General features: G+C 44.0%; 1 protein-coding gene across 2 annotated transcripts in view; it reads left to right on the top strand.

Annotated features, from left to right (window-relative positions):
* The window catches only part of EXOC4 (exocyst complex component 4), a 448,912-nt gene that overhangs the window by 412,163 nt on the left and 15,300 nt on the right, over positions 1 to 21,449 (top strand). For both annotated transcript variants that reach the window (XM_066633468.1, XM_066633469.1), the window contains 2 exons: positions 3,393 to 3,571; positions 5,002 to 5,161. In XM_066633468.1, the coding sequence (XP_066489565.1) occupies positions 3,393 to 3,571; positions 5,002 to 5,161 (339 nt within the window). The remainder of the gene's footprint in view (positions 1 to 3,392; positions 3,572 to 5,001; positions 5,162 to 21,449) is intronic.

Genomic DNA, 21,449 nt, shown 5'->3' with positions numbered 1-21,449 from the left:
ACTTATGCCAGCCCAGCACAGGTCTCTGAAAAAGTGAGAATTTGAACCTGGATCTTCCAGGTCTAAGACCAACTCCAGAACCACAACACCATCCTGGCTTTCCAGGAGAGTTTGCAACCCTACTTGTGCCTCAGGGCTATACTGTAAGTTAATCTTAAATTGTCTTCTCCCCCCCCCCCCCAAAAAAAAGTGGCTGACAGGATCAAGGTGCTGGTGAGGGGGAGTGGGTTTAATCCTTTTGCTCTGGCACCGATTTACCAACTTAAATCTCCCCCAAAGGTGCTATTCTCACTCTTGCCAGGCATGAGCCACCGCAGCTTCCTCCTAGTTTATATTTGTCATTTGTTTTCCAGATAAATGCCAGATAAATGCCCTTTCCAGATAAATGCCCTTGCTTCAGAGCTGCCTTATTCAAGCAATCAAGGAACAACCACCAGTCCCATAATCTGCAGTTGGAATGTATTGTGAAAATTGAGCACACTGGCAAAAAATGTATATAATTTACACACTGAAAAAAAATTGCCTTTTTTACTGATCAGTTCAGGCACACTTTGGATAGTCTCAGGATGTGGCAAGAACATGGATCAATAGACCAAACCAACACAGATAGAGCAATGGAGACCATTTTATGCTTGGTTGAAAATGAAGTTGTAGGTGTATAAAATAGGGCATTTAGATGAATATATTGTATACATGATATATTATACAGGATATGATATGATAGATAAATGATATTAAGAGACTAAGATAGAAGAAGAACAGGATTAGAAGATATGTATTGACTGATTAGATATATTGCTATATATGATTGCTTGCAACCTCCAACTGTGTGTTTTTGTGTGTGTTTTTGTGTTCTGTATTGAGTTTGTGTTTGTTATGTGTTTGTTGTTTGTTTTTATTTTGGAAAATAATAAAAAAATTTTAAAAAAGGAAGTGGCAAGAACAGAAGCACAAGCAAATTTCCCTTCTCTTCCCCTTCCCAGATTTCCAAAGAAGAGAGGATGTGCATTTTCTCCTCTTCGTACATTTTTTATATTTATATCTTCAAGTACAATCTAGTGGGAAAGCTTTTCCTGGACTATACAACTTCAAACTGTCAATGAAGAGGCTGGGAGTTGACCTGAAAAGCTTTTTGTTCAGTGACTAGTAGATAGTTCCAAGAAAAAGTGGTAGGAGATAGAAAAGGGTGACCATGAAACATTGTTAACAGCCCTATTGAGCCCCGACCAAGTAAATCTCTATGCATTTTCCAAGTTGTTTAGCACTGTAGAAACTGGCAGCACATGTTCTGATTTTTCTATGCAACCATGAGGACTAGCAGGATGAAAATTGAAGGCCGGACTATTTGTTACAAGGAACACACAAGTTGGCCCTTTAAAAACAAATGTGTATGGGCACATGAAATGGGAGGAACTGTGGTGGGTGTAAGGTTTAGCAATTTGCCCCTACTGTAGTTCTGATTCTGTTCATTCCAATTCTGAAAAAGTAGAATTTTTTTTTCTACTGTAAATAGCATGCTGGAAGTACAAATTTGGGAAGACAACAGCAGTGGGGCAAAGTGCTTGATCCCCCTCTGCACTTCCTCACAATTTCCTCCATTTTGTACCTCCTACAGACTATTTAAAGCAAGAAGAAAAAATGGACCAACTTGCCCATTTTTCAGAAGACATATAGTTTGGCCCTGAGAATCACAAAATTCTGAAATATACTGGGCTAAAGTTCCAGCAATTGAGATTTGCAAACCATAGACATGAAACAGTCTTGGGATGTCCCCCTGTCCATCTTCACACGTGCAAACAATGCGTATGGGCAGCACAATCCTAACTTGTGCTGGAACAGGCAGGCCAGCGCAAGTTTGGAGCCGACTATGGCGCAACCAAGGCAAGAGGAAACTTTTTCCTGCAGATCCGAGCAGAACAGAGCAGCCAGGAGCCTCCCCACGCTGCCTGGGAATGGAGGCTAGGATTCAGCATAACTGCTGGGTCCTGGCCCCGCCTCCCACTCCCTGCCTACCCGCCTACCCACGGTCCTGGCCACCGCCCATCCTCCTCTTACTCCAAAATGCCTGCCTCCTGCCTCCTCCCTGCCCTCCCCCCACCTCCCCCCACAGCCCTGTGCTGGCCGAGCTTGGCCATTGCAGACTTACTTTTCCTTTCTGCAGAGTCTGGATTTGGCCTCTGTGAGCCGGAACACTTGTATAATTATCTGTTTTACTTTAATTATTTAAATTATTTATTTTAATTTACTTGATGATGTCACTTCCAGCCATGACATTACTTCTGGTGAGTCCTGGACAGATTGTCATTCTAAAAAGTGGGTCCCAGTGCTAAAAGTTTGAGAACTGATGCAATAAGGTGTTAGTAAGTTGACACCCTCGGGGGGGGGGGTGACACCACTAGTGACCAAAATCACTAAAATCAGAGTTTGGAGGAATAATACCATCATGTTATGTATCAATTGGTGTGTAATTTTATGCAGAATGCAATGAAACAAACCACATTGAAGTATCTATGTTCTATCAAAAGGTACAGTCAAAAAAACCAGTGGGGATGGGGCAATGGTACATCACCATGCCCACCACCCAGGGTGTTGCCCCACCCACTGCATGGGAGGAGGTCCATCATGGGGTGATGCACTGGCCTCCCATACTGGGTGATGCAAACCCTAGTGACTCCACTGCTCCCAGGCCGGCACAAGGGACTTGCGCAGGCCCACGAGCGCTTAGGATTGCATTCTAAGTTCCATAATGCAACTGCTGAACTTCATTGAGGAGAGCATCTTATAAATATTCTAAGACTGCAGTTCTTATACTGGAGTTGAGATGAGCGTTTCTGCTACCTGATAAAGAATCTGTGTCCTGCCCCCCAAGTGCCATTACCTAGCTCTTGAGTGTTCAGGCAGAAATGTGGTTGTGCATCTCCTTCAGGCCCAGATTTAATCCTTTCTTTTGTTCCTTTATTCAACCAAGTTCATGCTAAGAGCAGTTTTGTTTTTATCTTCTGCAGCACAAACAAAAAAAATGATCACCATCCAAGTTTTATGAATGCCAGTGTGGAATCTGGAGTTTATTTACAAATTTATTTATTTATTCCATGTTCATACAGGCTCTCTTAGTCTTTTTCTGAGCTGAGAAATGCTCTGTGCATGCAAGAGATTTCCCATGCATGAATGAAACATTCCTCATGTCAAAAAAAAAAAAAAGAGAGAGAGAGAGAGAGAACAAAGCAAATCCATTATGCACACCGGTCCACTTGCCTGTGCAGTACTCCCTCCCCCCACCCATCCATGCACACCAAAACCACTGGATCTTGGCAGCTCTTGGGTTAGCCATTTTCTCTGGAGAAATATGAAGTTGTTGCACAACTACATCAATCCTTCTGTTTGTTTTCCAGGGTGCATTGCTTCCACTACCTGATTCCCTTGGCTAAGCAAGGGAATTATGCCATTGTTGCTAATGTTGAAAGCATGGATTATGACCCCCTTGTGGTGCGACTGAATAAGGATATAAGTGCCATTGAGGAAGCCATGAGTGCCAGTCTTCAGCAGCATAAGTTCCAGTATATTTTTGAAGGTCAGTTGCATTCCAATGATTTGGGGAAGATGGGCCAATGCGAAAGATCCTCATACTGAGTGAAAGCAGGCCTCACCACTGGATTGAGGCATGGAATTATCAGCAGGCTCAATCAGGTAAAAAAACGCTTGAGTTGTCAGTGGCTGCCCTACAGCTGGACTAGTTATCATGGAGGTGGCAAACCTGTGTCTGGGAGACACCTCTTCAGACTGCAGATGGGAACTCACATGATTGAAAGTTCTTCTATACAAAGAAATTCCCTGCACACAGAAAAGCAACTCCTCAGGCATAGATGTTTTGACCTGTTCTCTCAAACATCTGTGTAAAGAGGCTTGTTCAGTTATGCCCACTTAGAGTTTGAAGTGGTGCAGTCTGGATTCAGAGTTACCCCTCTCAGTGAGAACTGAGTCTCTGCAACATCTAGAAGCTTCTTGAAGACCCCGAGCCTCAGTATCTTTCAGAGGGAAGTTTTTATTTGTGCTAGAGTTCAGTAGATAGAGTCTGAACAGGCATGAGGATGGGGTTTTAATCTTTATGGTCCTCATATTGTCACCTGATGTATTTGGCTGGTGTGTGAAATACTGAAATAAAATGACATGAGTGCATATGTGTTTGCATGTACAAGCACATCATTTTCTCCTCTCCCCAGCCTTTCAGGGTGCAGGGGATGGACAATATGTTGGTGTGAGAGTTTGGCATGCATAGTCCAGAGGTCACTACTGGTTAGTCGTACAGAACTGGATAGCAAACTATTTCATTGATTTCAGTTGCTTTGTAATCCCTTCCCACTCCAAAAGTTCATTGTATATAATAACATCTGGAGAATAATAAAAGTCTTCCACAAATAAAATGTATGTAGCATTTCTCTTAGACAAGAGTAAATTCTTCTTGATAATTTACTGAAACTGCACAAGGTCCATTGCTTCAGATGGACCTGCCTGGAAAAATCTATTGGATGCCTGGTGTTTGCTAATTCTGTCTTGGGAGTGGCGCTGCCTGTGGTAGTGTTTCCCTCCTGTTGATCTCTCATAACCTGTGAATTTCAAAAGCAAGCACCATCTGCATAGTTATTTTGCTGATCCTGTCCAGCATCAAACAGAGCCAGAACCACTCTCACCGTTGCCTAATTCCCACCTGTAACAACCCACACATCGTTGCATTTTGTCAAGCAGGGCAGCCAAGGTTGGTTGTAAAATTTCCCCACTACAGGCGTGTGTACTGTGAAAGGCTTTCACATTCGTCCTAAGAAAAGTTGGTGGAGGTTAAAGGTCATACTTTTGGTGAATTTGTGTGCCCCTTTAAGCTGAACCAAGTTCTTTTATAATTTACTATTTTACTGAAATGTTAAAAAAAGAAACAGAAATAAAGTCCTCCATGACTTGGTCATTTCTGTGTTATATCTTTCTTGTTTTTTCTTTTCTCTCAAATAGGTCTGGGACACTTGATTTCCTGTATTCTCATAAATGGGGCCCAGTACTTCAAGCGCATCAGCGAATCGGGCATCAAGAAGATGTGTAGAAACATCTTCATTCTTCAGCAGAACCTGACCAACATCACCATGTCACGGGAGGCTGACCTGGACTTTGCAAGGTGAGAGGGAAATTCTGCTTGTCCCCTGCTAATTGACCCCTGCTAATTGGGTAAGAGGCACTTTTTCAAGTGGGTGCTCCTTTTTTTAGCAGGGGGAGAATAACTGGCCCACCTCACCCCAGCACTGTCTGTTCTAGTGGCTGTCTGCTGGTATTCATTTGCATCTTTTTAGATTGTGAGCCCTTTTGGGACAGGGAGCCATTTAGTTATTTGATTTTTCTCTGTAAACCGCTTTGTGAACTTTTAGTTGAAAAGCGGTATATAAATACTGTTAATAATAATTAATAATAATAATAACAGGGCCAAGGTGTTTGCAGCAAATTCTTCATTTGCATCTCACTAGTCAACTGTCTGCATTGGTGCCTGTTTGTTGCCAGGCCCAATTCAGTGATTTTATTTCAGTGCTTAAAGAAGTGAGCAGCTTTGCACCAGGATCTAGGAGTGTCTCCTCTCACACAAGCCTATTCCTCCATATTCAGATCGTGGTCAGAGGCCCTTCTGCAGGTCCCCCATTTCAATGCCTATGACAGGGTGGTGAAGGCAATAGTTTGTACCCGGGCCCAGGGTCAAAATGGGGCCTGGGAGCCAAAGAAGAGGGTCCAGAAATTTCCTGGGATCTTATATTTTCTGATCTCACCCAGACTCACTGCCCGCATGGGATGTTTGGTGCGTGGCTGCTGCTACTACCAAAAGCTATATGTGCTGCGCCAAGGAATGCATTCATGACATTCCTTCACACATGTCAAATCTGGGAGGAAACTAGCCTGCTATAGTAGCACTTTGGCCTGTGGATCTGCTTGCCATGAAGGAGTGTATAGGAGCTCAGGGTCACAGCTGTGGAACTACAGCTGCTGCAGAAGTCCGTTTTGGTGCACACAGGACACTTTCCATTCTACTGTGAGCCTAAATATGATGATGCTAATTTTCTGCAATGATTTTCTATATTTAAAAGACTTTAGAGAGACTTAGGAGTGCATTTGGTTTTCCATATTACTGTATCTACCTCCCAACGCTATACAGGCAGGTAGACTTGGGCTCTGCATTAGAAAACCTAACTGTTGCCACCCTCCTGCTCTGTCCTGTTTTGCCTCCTCCCCACCCCTGTTCTGCCCATTCTTGTTGCCAACCTGTTTCACCCCTCCCACTTTGGGAAGGGGCCCAAAAGAAACTTTGTACTCCCTGATAAAATTCCTCTCAGAGGCCCTGATCTGGTGCTTACATTTTTTTCCCTGAGATTTCTTTTTTATTGTATATTAACTGTTGTCATTTTACTATGTATTAAACGGTGAGGATTACTTGAAAAGAGTATTTAAATGTCTATGGGCCCAATCCTATCCAATTTTCCAGTGCCGGTGCAGCTGTGCCCATAGGCCACACACTGCATCCTGTGGTGGGGACGCAGTCACTGAGGCCTCCTCAAGGTATGGGAACATTTGTTTCCTTACCTTGAGGCTGCATTGTGGCTGCATTGTGGGTGCTGGAAATTTGGATAGGATTGGACCCTAAAGCTGAAATCCTAACCACACTTTCCTGAGAGTAAGCCCCATCGAACAAAATAGGACTTACTTCTGGGTAGACCTGGTTAGGATTATGTCCTAAAGCAAATAAATAGATGGGTTTGGAAAACTGCCTTCAGCAAGGGCAGTAGCTTAGTGGTGGAATGCAAACTTTGCACATATGAAGGCTTGGCTGTTAAGCCCCAACACCTTCAGTTATGATTCTCTGGGACAAGTCACATGTGACATCAAGGTACTGTTCATTCCCAATGCAAACAGACATGGTGCCATGAGTTGGCATAATGGAGACGATGATTACTCTCAGATCTCAAGCTGTGTGTGCAGTTTCCATGACCTTGAACACTATTTTGCCTGGGAGGCAAACAGCCCAATCCTAAACTTTCCAGCATCAATGCAGCAGCAATGCAGCCCTGAGTTAAGGGAACAAATGTTTCCTTACCTTGAGGAGGCCTCTATGACTGCTCCCACCACAGAATGCAGTGTTTGCCCTGTTGGCACAGCTGCAATTGGCAGTGGGAAGTTCTTTAGGTTCAGGCTATAAGGCTTTAATCCTAAACACATTTTCCAGAGAGTAAGTTCCATTGAATTTAACGAGACTTACTTCTGCATAGAAGTGCATAGGATTGTGTCATAAGGCTATCTGCGAGCCTCTGGCCCCGTTTGTTCTATACCTCATGCAAATGCAAGAAACAATATTTTTCTATGTTTTAATGGAATCATAGTAGGATTTTGAAATTGGAGGGTACCTTGGAAGTCATCTAGTCCAAATATCTGTTCAGTGCAAGCAGCTATTACATCTCTCACAGGTGGCCATCCAACCTCTCCTTGAAAACCTCCCTTTTAGATTTAGTTGAGATTATATATATTGTCAGTTAGTCCAGCACTTTTGTGTCTCCTATGTGCATTCATAGCTTTTCTTTTCATTTTTTTTAAGTAACAGAATTTCCGGAGAGTCAGTGTTCAAGAACTGAGCTAACAAGTGTGCAGGTTAGAGGCATCTGCAAGTTTCAGAGGGCCAAAAACTATCCAATTTTCCAGTGCCGGTGCAGCTGTGCCAATGGGGTGTGCACTGCATCCTGGGGGGGGCAGTCACAGAGTCCTCCTCAAGGTATGGAAACATTCGTTCCCTTACCTTTGGGCTGCACTGCAGCTGCACCAGTGCTGGAAATTTGGATAGGATTGGGCCTTCAATCAGGTGATCAAACTATCTTGTCTAATCTCCCCCTCTGTAAGCTGATTGTAGTAGAGAACTACAAGTGGGACCTCAGTATCCACTGATTTGGTTTCCACTGATTTGACTCACCACTGATAATGAGGTCCACCTTTAAATTACTTGTAACAAGGAAAAAAGCACCAAAATCCAATTTCCTATCTTCAAGCTGTTAAATAATTATAATTTCATGCCATTCAATTCCATTATTCACCTCATCTAGTGACTGAATGTGATATAATCTACCAGTGGTTCTCAAACTTTTATCACTAGGACCCACTTTCTAGAATGAGAATCTGTCAAGACCCAATGGAAGTGATATCATGACCAGAAGTGACGTTGTCAAGCAATAAGATTTTTAAAAATCCTAGGCAGCAATCCTACCCACACTTACCCAGGAGTAAGTCACATTTACTATCATTGTTAAAACCATATACAGAGTAGACTGTTAAAGTACAGGTGTGTATCATTTCCACAGTGCAGTCACGTGCCATGGTAGCATCAAGTCTAATATATTAAAAATAAAATATTGAAATGAATGGGGACCCACCTGACATTGGCTCACGACCCACCTAGTGGGTCCTGACCTACACTTTGAGAAACACTGATCTGTACTAGGTGCCCAAAACCCTGTCCCAGGGGCCAGATACAGCCTGCAGCAAACCTCTATCTGGCCCATGGCCAACCTCTGGTCCCCTGAGAGTCTCTGACCCAGTTGCCCAAACACAACCGGAGCTGTGCTTGTGGGGTGGGGAAATGGGAGTCTATTTGAAGTGTGCTTTATTTTTGTGGTGTATGTTGGTACTTGGACAAATCCTGGAAATTTGAGCCCCTTCATTCATTTATTCATTCATCTAAATTCCATCTCTGATATATTTATTTGAACTTTATATTTAATTTTTTTTCGGCCCTAGACACTGTGACAGATATTTGATGTGGCTCACTGGCCGAAAAATTTGGATACCCCTTATCTGTATCAATGAAATCTGGGGTGACAGCAGAAGAGCAATAAACTTGGAAGTGGGTCTTTAAAGCTATTTTTCCACTGATTTGGTATTCACTGATTTTTTTAATCCACTGAAGGTACTAGAACAGAACCACTATGAATAACAAGGTACAACCTGTATTCAAGGGGGTGCAAGCGGCAGCAGCTTTATGACTTCCCCCACCAAAATGTGGGAATAACACTCAAATTTTCGTATGGTTTCAGTTTGCTAGTATGGGATGCGTGTCCTGCCCATAACTGAAAATAATTAAGTGGTAAAAGCCATTGAATGGCAATGTACAAATCATTCATAGAGTTACTGTGAATGTCTGTTATAGAAATATTTGGTATTTTGCTCCTTACCCATGTCAGGTGCACTGTGCAACTTAACATGCGACTTGGCACACTTTTTGAGCCATCAGGATTACTGAGCATGAAATCGTTCCTTGCCTGTAGCCTGCTTGCCTGCTTGGTCATTGCCACTATCTGGTTGAGGCATGATTTGATTTGAAAGAGATGACTTACTGATCCTAGAACATGTAGGAGCGGTTGGATTATATACCAAGAATCCAGCCTAAGGGCAGAGAAGCTGGCCTAGATGCAATTTGGCAGAAATTTGATGTGGGCTGTAGACTGGAGCCCAAGTTAATGAAAGCAAGGTTCAGCATGCATGCCCCCCCAAAAAAAAATTGGCACTGATTTTGCAAACAGATACAGGCAGCACAGACTGATCTCTGGCCTGTTATATCATCTTAGTAGTGATTGTTTTAGCAATGGATGGTGGAACTTAGGAAATATTTATCTGAATATTTTGGGGTCAGGAATCAAAAACCTTGTCTGAAATGAGTAGAAAAGCTTTTGTGTCTCCCACACATATTTTTGGACTCAAATACACATATAGTGAAGAAGAAACTTGTCATTTGACCTTCCCCCTCCCAACTCTGAATTAGACAGGTGAAGAAGTCTGACCTAAGTACGTAGATTTAGGGAAACAAAGTCTGCTGGTGAGCTTCAGTGATTTAGGGCACGATCCTAACCAACTTTCCAGCACTGACATAGCTGTGCCGATGTGGCATTCTCTGCATCCTGCAGTGGGGAGGCAAGTCAAGTGGGCCTCCTCAAGGTAAGGGCATGTTTGTTACCTTACCTTGGGTCTGCATTGCAGCTAAGTCAGTGCTGGGAAATTGGTTAGGATTGCGCACTTAGATTCTCATATGGGAATGGATATCATTATGGTGTTAGACTATTCATAATAACATTGACATGGGGAAATTACAACACACACACACACACACACACAGCCAGCCAGGCAGAGTAAGGGAGGCTTCTGTACCAATTATCTTCAGAATATAATTCTCAAATTCAGTTGTTTCCTTTGTAAATGATTTTTTTTACTTGAAATGTTAACTGAATTAGCCCAGGCTTTTGGCAGATAGCACAGGACTTGAACATGTGCTGACAGCAACTGGCACCCATATCTGAGTCCCAAGTGCAAGAGAAGGTTGGCATCATTGAAGCAGGAGAAGGAGTTGTGGAAATCAGTGGAACATATTGAGAGCACAGAGGCCCAGACTTTCTAGCCTCAATAGGAGTGGGAATTCTGTTTCTTCAGGCCTACATTGACGGAAGGCATTTTCTCTTTATGGGGCTCATTGTGACCAATTCCTGGCTACTCCAGACATGAAAAAGAACAATGCTGCAGGAACATGTTCCAGCATGTTGAGGCTGCTTAACTAATACAGAAGCTTCTAGAGGATTAGAAGCATCTCCCCACCTCCCCCAAAAATGAAATATGGGGGGGGGGAAAAGAGTATTCATCTCAATTTGGGTTCAAAGGGACTGAGAATAAGCCTGCTAATATTATATTGCCCTATAGAAATGTATGGTACAGCCACATTTGGAGTACTGTGTGCATTTCTGGTCACCTCATCTCAAAAAGAATGCCAAAGAGGGCAACTAAAGCAGCGGCATCACTAGAGATGTCACCACCAGGTGCGAGAGCTCATTGTGTCAACCCCGTGATGGACCTTCTCCTGTACCAGACCATACAGAATAAATTACAAGATCATACACACAGCCCAAATGCAGTGGCATCTCTAGGGTTGGTGTAATCCCCATTAACTCTTATTTATTTATTTGTTTGTTTATATTTAGAGCAGTACAGGTCACCCAACAAATCAGTAACCAACAAAAATCCAGTGGCCAGTTGATGATGCACAACTGAATAAGAGTTCTAGTATTAACTCTGATACATGGAAATGAGAGCTGACTCATATTAACACCTTATTGGTTCCCTGCTGTGTCATAATAACACTTCATTAGTTCTCAGAACAATCAGTCTAATTGGTTGGATTTGAGTTAAGCAAATCCACTTTTTGTGACATAAGGCAGTTGTGCTTTCCTTTTTCTGGTTGTCTATAATGTTTGATAAGACAGCAGATATTTTAAAGCAGTTTGTTTCTTTGCATTCTGCATTAAATTACACATCGAATGATATATGATGGTATTATTCAAAAAACCCCAAGATTTTCACAATTTTAGCTAATGGTGGTGTCACCCCCTCCCAAGAGTGTTACCCAGTGCGGTCTACAACCCTGCACCCTCCCTAGTGATGCCACTGCATCACTTGTATATTCAGTTTATATTTCTGTTCAGTGTTTAATCAGCGCCAAAAGAGTGCAAACTCTTTTTACTGGGCCACCATAGTTTAGTATAGAAGTATAGAGCAAGCTTTTGAGTTTCTCAGAACTCTTTGGGCAACACAGTCTAACATTGCAGGGCCAACTGGGGAGGTCAGGACTGCTGGTGGTGGGTTCAGTCCCGGGTGTTACCAGTTATTTCAGGTGGCAGAACTGGGGACTGTCTGCCTGAAAGCTTGAAGACCTGCCACCAGTCAGCGCAGTCCACTCTGAGTCTGATGGACCAGTGACTGGCTCACTGTTAAGCTGTTCCATAAGTTAATTGTGTGTGAGCTCATGGTTAATCCTTTTCCTGAAGTGTTGCTATTAAAATGGCAATTCATTCTTTGTGTTATAATGTGGCTCTTGCTAAGTAGCAACCTGACCTGCAGGAGCATTTTGGATCCAATTCAGCATCATTGAAACATTTGGCAACTACCCTTTGATTTGGACAAGGGTCAGTTCAGTAGTGAGCATTCAGGTGTAGTCTAGCTCCACTATGCTGGTGCTGTGCAGCAAATAGACCACATTGCTAAAGCCTCTTCATGCTGTCATTTTGTGGTGGCATTATTTTCTGTTGCAAGGCACAGGGATTTTCCACTGGAGACTATTGGGATGTGTCCATTCAGGCAATGAAAATTGGTAATATAATGCTGCCATCTTCTGGCACTTTCCAGTTGTAACTTGATATTGATTTACTTATTTTTAGTGAAAGTTGATGCCCTATGGCTTGCATCACATTAGCTTAGAAAATAAATTGAGCTATCCCCCCCCCCCAGGCCTTAGAGAGACATACCATTTCAGTTGGTAGCATTGGGCTAGATGGAGCAGTAGTCTGACTTTGGGTACAGGGCAATTTCATGCCTTTCATAACTTCATGGCCGAGCATGGACTAGACTACAGGGCCCTCTATTCCATTTGCAACACTCTCACCTCCATATTGCACTAACACAATAGCGCAATTATATAAGCACCCTTCAACTTTCTTCTTCCTGCAAGACACATATGTTATGCTGGATTTATACAGCCTCAGATGCACCCCACTGTCTGCGAAATGAAGCTGGTAGCACTTACCTACTGTAAGGACTAATGAGGGAATATTGTGTGTGAAGCACTTTGGCCACTGTAAAGCACTATCCAGACATGAAGATTTATCCTTCATTTTGCTAAAAAGCGTGGTAGATGATTTTGTTGTACAGTTTCCGTTTTTAATGCTGATTATAACTTTACTGATACATTTTTGCATCCTGGTATTGTTTTTAATGGTTTGCAGGTATGTGTTCTCAATTTTCTTCCACATTGGTGACACTGGAAATATATGGTATCACAGGGAACTCTAGTTCTCCTATTCCTTATCAGGGAGATGGGAAAGTCCATCTTCATCACAACTGGTCCTACAATTCATCACAATTTTCTGAAGAAACATTTACTGTGAAAAAATGACAGGTAAAGATAGATACCCACCTTGTTCCTATTGCCAAAACTGTCATGAGAATGAGGCCTATAATGAAACTTTAGAGCTCCAGGTTTTAATTTGCAGTTCAAACATATTTAAATCCCTGCATGCCAATGCAGTAGGGCCAGCGTGGCTTGCGCTGTATCCTGTGGGGGAATTTTGCAGTCTGGAGGTCTCCTCAAAGTAAGGGGACCTTTGTCCCCTTGTTCCAAGGAAAGCCCCAGCTGCGGCAAAGGGTCTACTCAATCCATTGCCTGCTAAATTTCTGGCACAAGTCCAAGTGGATTTGTGTCAGCTGATGTGGCCCAGGAAGGGGGATGGGATATGACAAGCACCAGCACCACCAATCCCACTCTCTCCTGGGACCTGATCTGTCCATCCCCTATCCCTGCTCTACTCAGCACAGAGCTTACCTGCTCCAGCACACACTGGATCCTGCACTGGCGCCGGGGGGGTGCCAGGGATGGCACAGGCCTTCCTGCTGGTGCTACTAACCCCAACACTGTTGCAACATGTTTGATGGCACATTTGTGACAGTCTGTGCCAGCGGAGCACTTACTCCACCACCAGCACAGAGGCATAATAGGATTGTGCCATTAATTTATTCTAACAGTATATCCCACCTTCTTTTTAATGATAGTTAACAGCAAAACACATTTAAATAATCTCAGAAGCATTAACAATAGAAACAAAGTACCAAAAGCAAAGTAACACACACAAGCAACAATCACAAAGCTTCATATCAGTGACCTTGTAGCACCTAAGCAGCAGTCACCCATCACCAAAAGCCTCTCCAAAACACCTGCTCACCAAGTGGCAAAACACATGCAGTGATGGAGCCAGGCAGGCTTCTGTGGAGACTACACTGCTTAGCAATTGTGCCACAATTGAGAAGCCATCAGCTAAGTCCCTGCTTAGCTGGACCCAGGAGGGACCCAGCATGGTACCTCAGATGCTAAATGGAGCACGCTGGAACTTCTTGTGGTTCTTAAATATCAGCACTACCACCTTGAATTGGTGCTCCAGGTGCTTTGGAGAGCCAATCCATTGCACAGGCTCCCAGCTTTTTCTTTTCTTTTCTTTTTAAACGGAAGAGAAGCAACTCTTCCAACTGCCTCCCCAGAGCTTGCTGATGCCGGTGACCTGCTATTTTTTTGTTTGCTAGCCAGCTGCCCTACTTTTTTTTTAATTGGAAGACACCCATGATTCCAGCTTAACCTGTGGAGGCAAGTCTTCCTACTGCCTCCCCAGAGACTGATGACACAAGCACTGTCTTTTTTCTTACTGGGCAAAGAGAGGTAGCTCTCCCTGATTGCACAGGCCTATTTTGTCCCTTACAAACCACCATGGCAATTGAGCTGATTGGCAGCTTTCCATGTTCACTCCGCGCGCGCGCGCACTGCTTTAAACAGACTGTGTGCTAAAGCAGAGAGAAGCAGCTTGGGAAAGGCAAAAGGTACATTTTTGTTTTTTACTTGTTGGGTCCTTTTTATTTTTACTTCCTGGTCAGGTGAAGCTCTGCCTACCCTGCCTACCCCAACTGCACATTACTGAACTGGAATTTGGAACTGTTTGGGGGGTGGATAGGCCTTGAAATTGGCTTCACCCTGCCTGTTTTCATGAACCTGTTTCTGCCTAAGAATACATGGTGCTTGTTAAGAACATGGCTCCCAAAAAGAGTTCCTTTCCCCTTTAATTTTGTTTCCTCTTGTTTGTCATCTTGCCTGTAGTTTCTGCTGAGCTCTGATCTCAGCATAGCTTTAATTAGTTCTAATTAGCACGTGCGCTACATTGACAAAAAACAATTCCAACCATGGTGTATGAAGCCTGATCCCCCTTTGCTTTGCTGTACTTTTTCTCATTCAGATTGGATGATCAAAGGCTGGGCTTCCCTTGCTTGTCCCTTGATGCAGGGGAGAGACCAGAGTTGTCATGCACAGGAATATAGGAATCTGCTTCGAACACAGGAATCTGCTTAGTACAGAGCCCTTAGTCCAATACTGTCCACACTGGCCAGCAGGGGCTCTCTGACTTTTAGAGGGGTGTCCTTTCACCCAATCTTGAGATGCTGCGAGGGATTGAACCTGAGGCCTCCAGAGTGCAAAGCAGGAGCTTGACCACTAAGCAGTGACCTCTCCCCTTAATGCAGAGGGATTCCAGTGTCTTTAATCTCCCTGGAAGGGAAATCTCAACAGATGCCACTCCTCTGGTCTTCATAATGCAACAGTGGGAGAAGCAGTTGCTTCTGCAATGGGTTTTCAGGGCAGCTGTTTCAGGGCAGTTTTCAGGGCATGCTTGGTTCATTTGCCCCATACAGAAGCATAGCTAGGTCATTTGATACCTGGGGCCCATAAGTTTTTGTCACCCCATATGACATAATTAATTATTAATTATATTATTAATTAATTAATTCACATTTTTATACCACCCTTCCTCTAAGCAGCTCAGGGTGGTGTACATGGTTTCTCCCCTTATTTTGTCCTCACAACAACCCTGTGAGGTAGGTGAGACTGGGAGACAGTAATAGTCATGACATGAAAATAAATGCAGTGAATATTTTCCCATAAGCAATGGATGAAATTCTGCATCAAATGGTATATAACATGATGGTATTCATGCTTGGAGGGAGGGACTTCCTTTTTGGGTGTTTTTGGGGGACTGCTTTCATTGGATAGGAACCATTCTGGTGTCATTGGATTCCTCTCAGCCTACCCTTTCCGACGAACTATGGCAAGTTCAACTACTCACGAGTAAACGCGCAGTATGGCTCAGTTTCATTTTCCATAGAGTTCCATGCATTTTTTTATTTCTGGTTTTTTGGCCATAACTTTTGATGGAAAGGAGATATTTCAATCCGGTGTTTTACATTGCATTCCACAGGAAATTCTGCATCCAGTGGTATATGGCATGATGGGGTTACACCTAACCTTCGCAATGTTAGCGATGTTGGGGCATTTGTGGTGTGTCATCCCCCCAAGGGTGGTACCTGGGGCGGACCGCCCCCTCGCCCCCAGCTAGCTACGCCACTGGCCCCATATACATGATTCAGACAAAACTGCACACTTGGGAACCACCACATTTCTTCTTCCCTGGCAGTGTATTACCCACGTCATTTGGTCCTTTCTGCAGCCATGTCTGTGTGCCAGGCTCAGGCAGGCACCCCTCTCCTCAGCAGGCCTCGGTTTCCCAAGAGCCTTTGGGTCATTTTCTGCAGGCACGTCTGCTCACCCTGCCACTTCTCACAGATGGCTGTCCTGAGCTGTCTGCTGGCATGATGGCCCTCTTGGCTGGGGCTGGGGCTGATGATAGCCTTGCAAGCCATTCTCTCAGCCAGTGGTGGCTCCCACTGTGGATTTTTCTTCTCTGTGACTCTCTTACTTTGCAAATTGGCACTTGGATTATCTTGTGTCTCTTTGCAGCATCTCCTTTAATGGACACAGTACATTTAGACAGGATTGGGAACTTGAGTCAGTGACTCGGAATCGAGCCACAAAAATGCATTATTTTGGGTGACTTGGCAATTTGTGAGTCACATACAAGGAAGACTCTGAAAAAGACTCAAGTCAGGGCCCCCTTGACTTGGCACTCATCCCCACGCATGCTAACTTGAGTCTGCCTGTGTCTGGGGGTGCTTGCTTACAGTTTTTGCAGTGTGAAAAACTTGCAGTCTTGTGGGGCCAGCATTCCAGTCGGGCAGGGAAGTTCCAACCGGGAGGCAGGAAAGGTTAATGTGAGCAGGAGGGGGCAGGCAGAACTAGGCTGTCTTTTCCCATCTCTGATAGGAAGGAAGGAACAGATTATCATTGGACAAAGGATGGGCATTCTGATATTTTCTTTGGCCGAGGGAGAGCACGAGAAGGAGCCAAAGAGGGATTCTTGCCTTATGATTGGCTGCAGAAGCCCAGGGAAGGGGGGGAGGCAGGGATGGGGGGAGGGAGTTCATGGAGATCATGTTTTCCACCATTGAATGACTGGCTGCAGTGGGACTACTTCTGAGTAGGGCTGCAAAGCATTGGGTCGTCCTGGTAAGCCTTGCAGCTGCTGCTTGTGACCCTCCTCCCACTTGCGGCTTCTCTCCTGGCTCTCTCGCAGTCCCTCCCACCCCTCCTGCCCTGTTTACAGCTGGGCAGGGACATCAGGGGAGTGAGTAAAGAGAACTCCAACAGACATACAACCCTTAGCAGCAGCCCCATTTTTTCCACAGTGGGCTTTTTAAAGGGGAGGTAACTCAACTCGAGTCCTTTAGAGTCACAAAAGGTTGACTCGGCAACTTGGAAAGTGCCCCCGTTATGACTTATTTTCAAGACGAGTTGCATGGGGTGGTGACTTGGCACCTTGATTTGAGTCAAGCCATGCTGGGTTTTCCCATCCCCTCAGTTAGATGTGGGAGTTGCCAAAGCCCGTGTTTAGTTGTATTTATTTGTATAGCCTGACTCAATCTGAAGATTCAGCACAAGTAATGGCATTTTTAAAAATCTAGTTAGAAGTCTAAAAAAGCAGCTTAAAAACACTAAAACAAACAACCTGTCACTACTATTCCAGCCAACACAGGACAGATCTGGCAGCTCAGAACGCCCCGGGGTAGGGGATTGCTGCTGGGCATCCTTCTTGGTGAGCTCTTACATGCTGAAATTAGAGTGAAGACAAAAGTAAATACCAAGCCCCAGTTTTCAGAATCCCAGTAACAGTGTTGCCCTCCCTCGTGCCTATGTAAAAGTGCCACATCTACATTTATCTTTCACCTTTTAAAATTAAAACTGCTAACATTTTTGAAAAGTGCAAAACCGCTGTGGGAATTACAGGAGGAGGAGCAAATAGGTGTCCCACAGAGGAACTTTATTCCCTGTCCACCCTGTTAAATGAGTACCTTCACAACCGCAGCCCTGCTCATCCCTTTGTGTTCAATATGTTTGAACCTATGTGTGAAGGGAATTGGAAGTGGAAGAGCCACATCCCCAGATCCATGCCCATCTATTCCTGGCAGCCATGCTGTAGTTATTCAGTGTTCCAGTCATGGAGAGGAACCCTTTGTGCAATCAACTGGGCTTCTTGCAGGCTGATGCTGAAAGCACAGCCACCAGGAAGCCTTGGCCAGTGGCAACTCGGCAATTGCGCTCACTCCTCTTACATTCACTGAATGTGGAGGGGGGGCAGCAGGAATGTTATCTGAACAAGGCTCGTGTTTTCTGAAGAGCTCACCTTGGAACAAAAGAAATCTGTTCATAAAACAGCAGCACTGCAGCCTCCACCACTTCCACAGGTGTGCATCTGTAGTTAGCAGAGGGTATTGTGGAACAAGTGAAGCTGCCTAATACCAAGCCAGACCACAATGGGTCCATCTAGCTCAGTACTGTCTACACTGATTGGCAGCTGCTCTCCAGGGTTTCAAAGTGGTCTTTGAGATTGCCTTGGAGATGTCGGGGATTGAACCTAGGACTTTCTGCAGGCAAAGGATGCTAATGCACTGAGCTGCGGCCCCTCTCTCAAGTAAGAAAGCATGTGGTTGTCATAGTTGTGGGGCAGATGCCTCTGCAATTCATAGTGGTGCATGTGCTTTCTCTTCCTTCATGGTGGTGAAAGATGGTGAAAGATGCTTTAGCTGCTGAACTTCTCCAGAAGAAAGCTGATCTATCAAACAAATTTTATACCAAAAAAACAAGTAAGCATTTATTTGTATTTATTTACTATATTTTTATCCTGTTTTCTCCCCCTAAAGAGAAAAAAATTACCCATGTATTCAGAGAAACTGAGGATTTTCTTGCCTATCCTATATCATTTTCCCCTACCCCTTTTGACCCTTTGTAATCTCCTGAGGGCAAGGATTTGCCTATCCTCATGCGGATGTACAGTGCAGAGCAAATTGATAGATGCTACATAAATGGGTCTGGGGAGAGGGGGAAGGAGGGGGAAGGGAGGCATTCCAGGGCAGGGGGAGGGTGGGCAGAGGGTGGTCCTGGCGGCGGGGAGTGGGAGACAGGGCTGGGACCCTGCTATTATGCTGGATCCCAAACCCATTCCCTGAGCAGTGCAGAGCGGCTTGAAGCTGCTGTGTTCTCTTTGGACCTGAGGAGATGACCTCCTGAGATTGCGCAAGTTCGAGGAGACCCATTGCCCTTCGAGGAGAAGTTTCCCCTTGCCTCTAGCTGAACCACTTCTGGCCAAAACTTGCGCTGGATACAGCGCAGACCTCCTGGCCTGCCTGTTCCAGCACAAGATCGGATTGCGCTGTGAGTTTCACTCAGTGCACCCCCATAAAGAAAAGCAATTCCCATATGTACAATCTGAGGTGGCAATCTCAGGGAGTACAGTTTTTTCCAGTAATCTGCTATTTGTGTAAACTAGTCTATACTTCCCTGGAGACAGCAGTCACTGTGGTGGTGTTGATTTTTTTGTTGTTGTTTTTTTGTTAATGTATCAGTATATAGCATAACAATCAATACAGTGAAATCCATGCGCTCTTTTTACACAAAAATACTTAGATCTATATATGGTTACTTATTTATATAGAGCTATTTGGTCTATATAAAATATATAAGATAAATGATCACCATATATAACATTTTCTATTGTAAGAGTTACCTTCCCAGTTTAAAAGGAGAATAATAGAAAAGACTGCCCATTCTCTTGAAAAGTACCACAGAATCACAGAGCTGAAAGAGACCTAGGGCTCAATTCTAACCTGGTCTACTCAGAAATAAGTACCATTTTGTTCAGTGGGGCTTACTCTCAGGAAAGTGTGGTTAGGATTGCAGCCCTACAAAGATAGATCATCAAGTCCAACCCTGCCAGTGCAGGCTGTCCACAACTGCAGCATCTTTGATAGACAGTTATCCAGCCACTGCTTAAGGACCTCCAACCATGGAGAGTCTTCCATCTTCTTTCAGTTCTTCTTCAACATATCTCAAAAGTTGAATCTCTGGATCATTTGGCAAAGGGTAACCTGTAACTTCTCTGAGTTTTGACAAGATTTCTTTCCAAACTTTTTCTGTCTTTTGACATTCCTCATTCAAATGACAGATAGCAGTCCCACAGTCCTACCATGACAACAGTTATCAATATTAAGCCTGTAAATATGCTTCACATTTTAGAGAGTCACTAAGTACTCCCCAAGTCACATATGGTGACAGTTGCTGTTTTCCCCCTTTGCTAGGACAAAGGTCTAGACTGTAAGGGTTTCATTTTCCACCTTCAGAAGGAAAGAATTCATTAACGACTGTTGTTGAGTTGTAGCAGAAGAGAGAGGATCGGGCTCTTTCTTGTAAGAACAAGATAATTGTTGATTTCTCAAAAAGTTCTCTCCAAAGTTTTACAGTAGCTCAGCAATGCAGGAGGGTTTCCAAGCCCAGAATCTGGCTTGCCACTATACCAGAAACTCAAGATGCAGTAAGAAACACAGATCCTCCAAGGGGAAAAATAACCCTTGTCCTCTAATTGCTATGACTGGTGTGATGAAAAAGGAAAAATTGCTAGCTTGTGGACCAGAAGCCATTTTGAAGCTGCTGTAGAAATGTTGAGTTGTTATGAGAAATGTTGTTATGTAGAAATTGTTATGTTATGTGTGCAGTCTCTTATCAGTCCTCTTTACAATAGCTGAACTCAGAGGCATGGTACTTGCTAGCACTGGCACCAAGATCCCCAATTAGTCTAACAAGATGCAGCTTCAATTCTCTAGTTGGAAGTTGGGAGCATGATTGCCCAGCATTGCATCAGCTGGTGAGGTCACTGATCAGTCATGAAGTTTCCTGGGTGACCTCGGGCCAGTTACTCTCAGCCTCACCTACCTCACAGGCTTGTTGTGAGGACAAAAGGAGGGGAGGTACTATGTGTACCACTATGTGTTCTTTGGAGGAAGGATGGTATTAAAAAATGAAACATAAATAAATAATACTGTGGCTGGAAGGTCGCTCTGAGGAGATTAGAAATGATGAGTCTGGTTCCAATAATCATCACTTCCTCCACATTCCTTTTTTACTTCTGGGTTGAGCCTAGAGTCTTTCCATGGCCCTACATTTTTCCTCCTACAATGTTGGCACAGCCTTGAATGCAAGAAAGTGTTTCATTTAGCTCCTTTCAAAGAAAGTGAAAGCAGGTTTTCTGAAAAGGTAATCACAGACACAATGCCCCCCTTCTGCCAGATGAGAAAAGCCGCCCCCCTTCATTTTCTTTTCACCATTTTTTTTTTTAAGTTTAGGAAAATGGAATTCCCCTGTGTACTCAGCATAACCCAAAAGCATCCATATTCAGGCAGTGAAAATCATTACCAGGCAGTGAAAAGCTATATCTTTAAAGGTTAGAGCACGGAGATTAAAAGTGCCTTCAGGAACTGTTCAGGTGACTGATCAAAATAAACCTTTGCAGAACATCGAAAGCTGCATTGGACAGAAAGCCAGAATGACAGGCTGATCTTTTAAAATGCCTGGCTGACTGCCAGACACTCTACAC

This window comes from Tiliqua scincoides, chromosome 7, assembly GCF_035046505.1.
Source record: "Tiliqua scincoides isolate rTilSci1 chromosome 7, rTilSci1.hap2, whole genome shotgun sequence".
Classification (NCBI taxonomy): Eukaryota; Metazoa; Chordata; class Lepidosauria; order Squamata; family Scincidae; genus Tiliqua; species Tiliqua scincoides.
The sequence above is the reverse complement of the archived record's forward strand: the minus strand, read 5'-3'. Positions and strand labels throughout refer to the sequence as shown.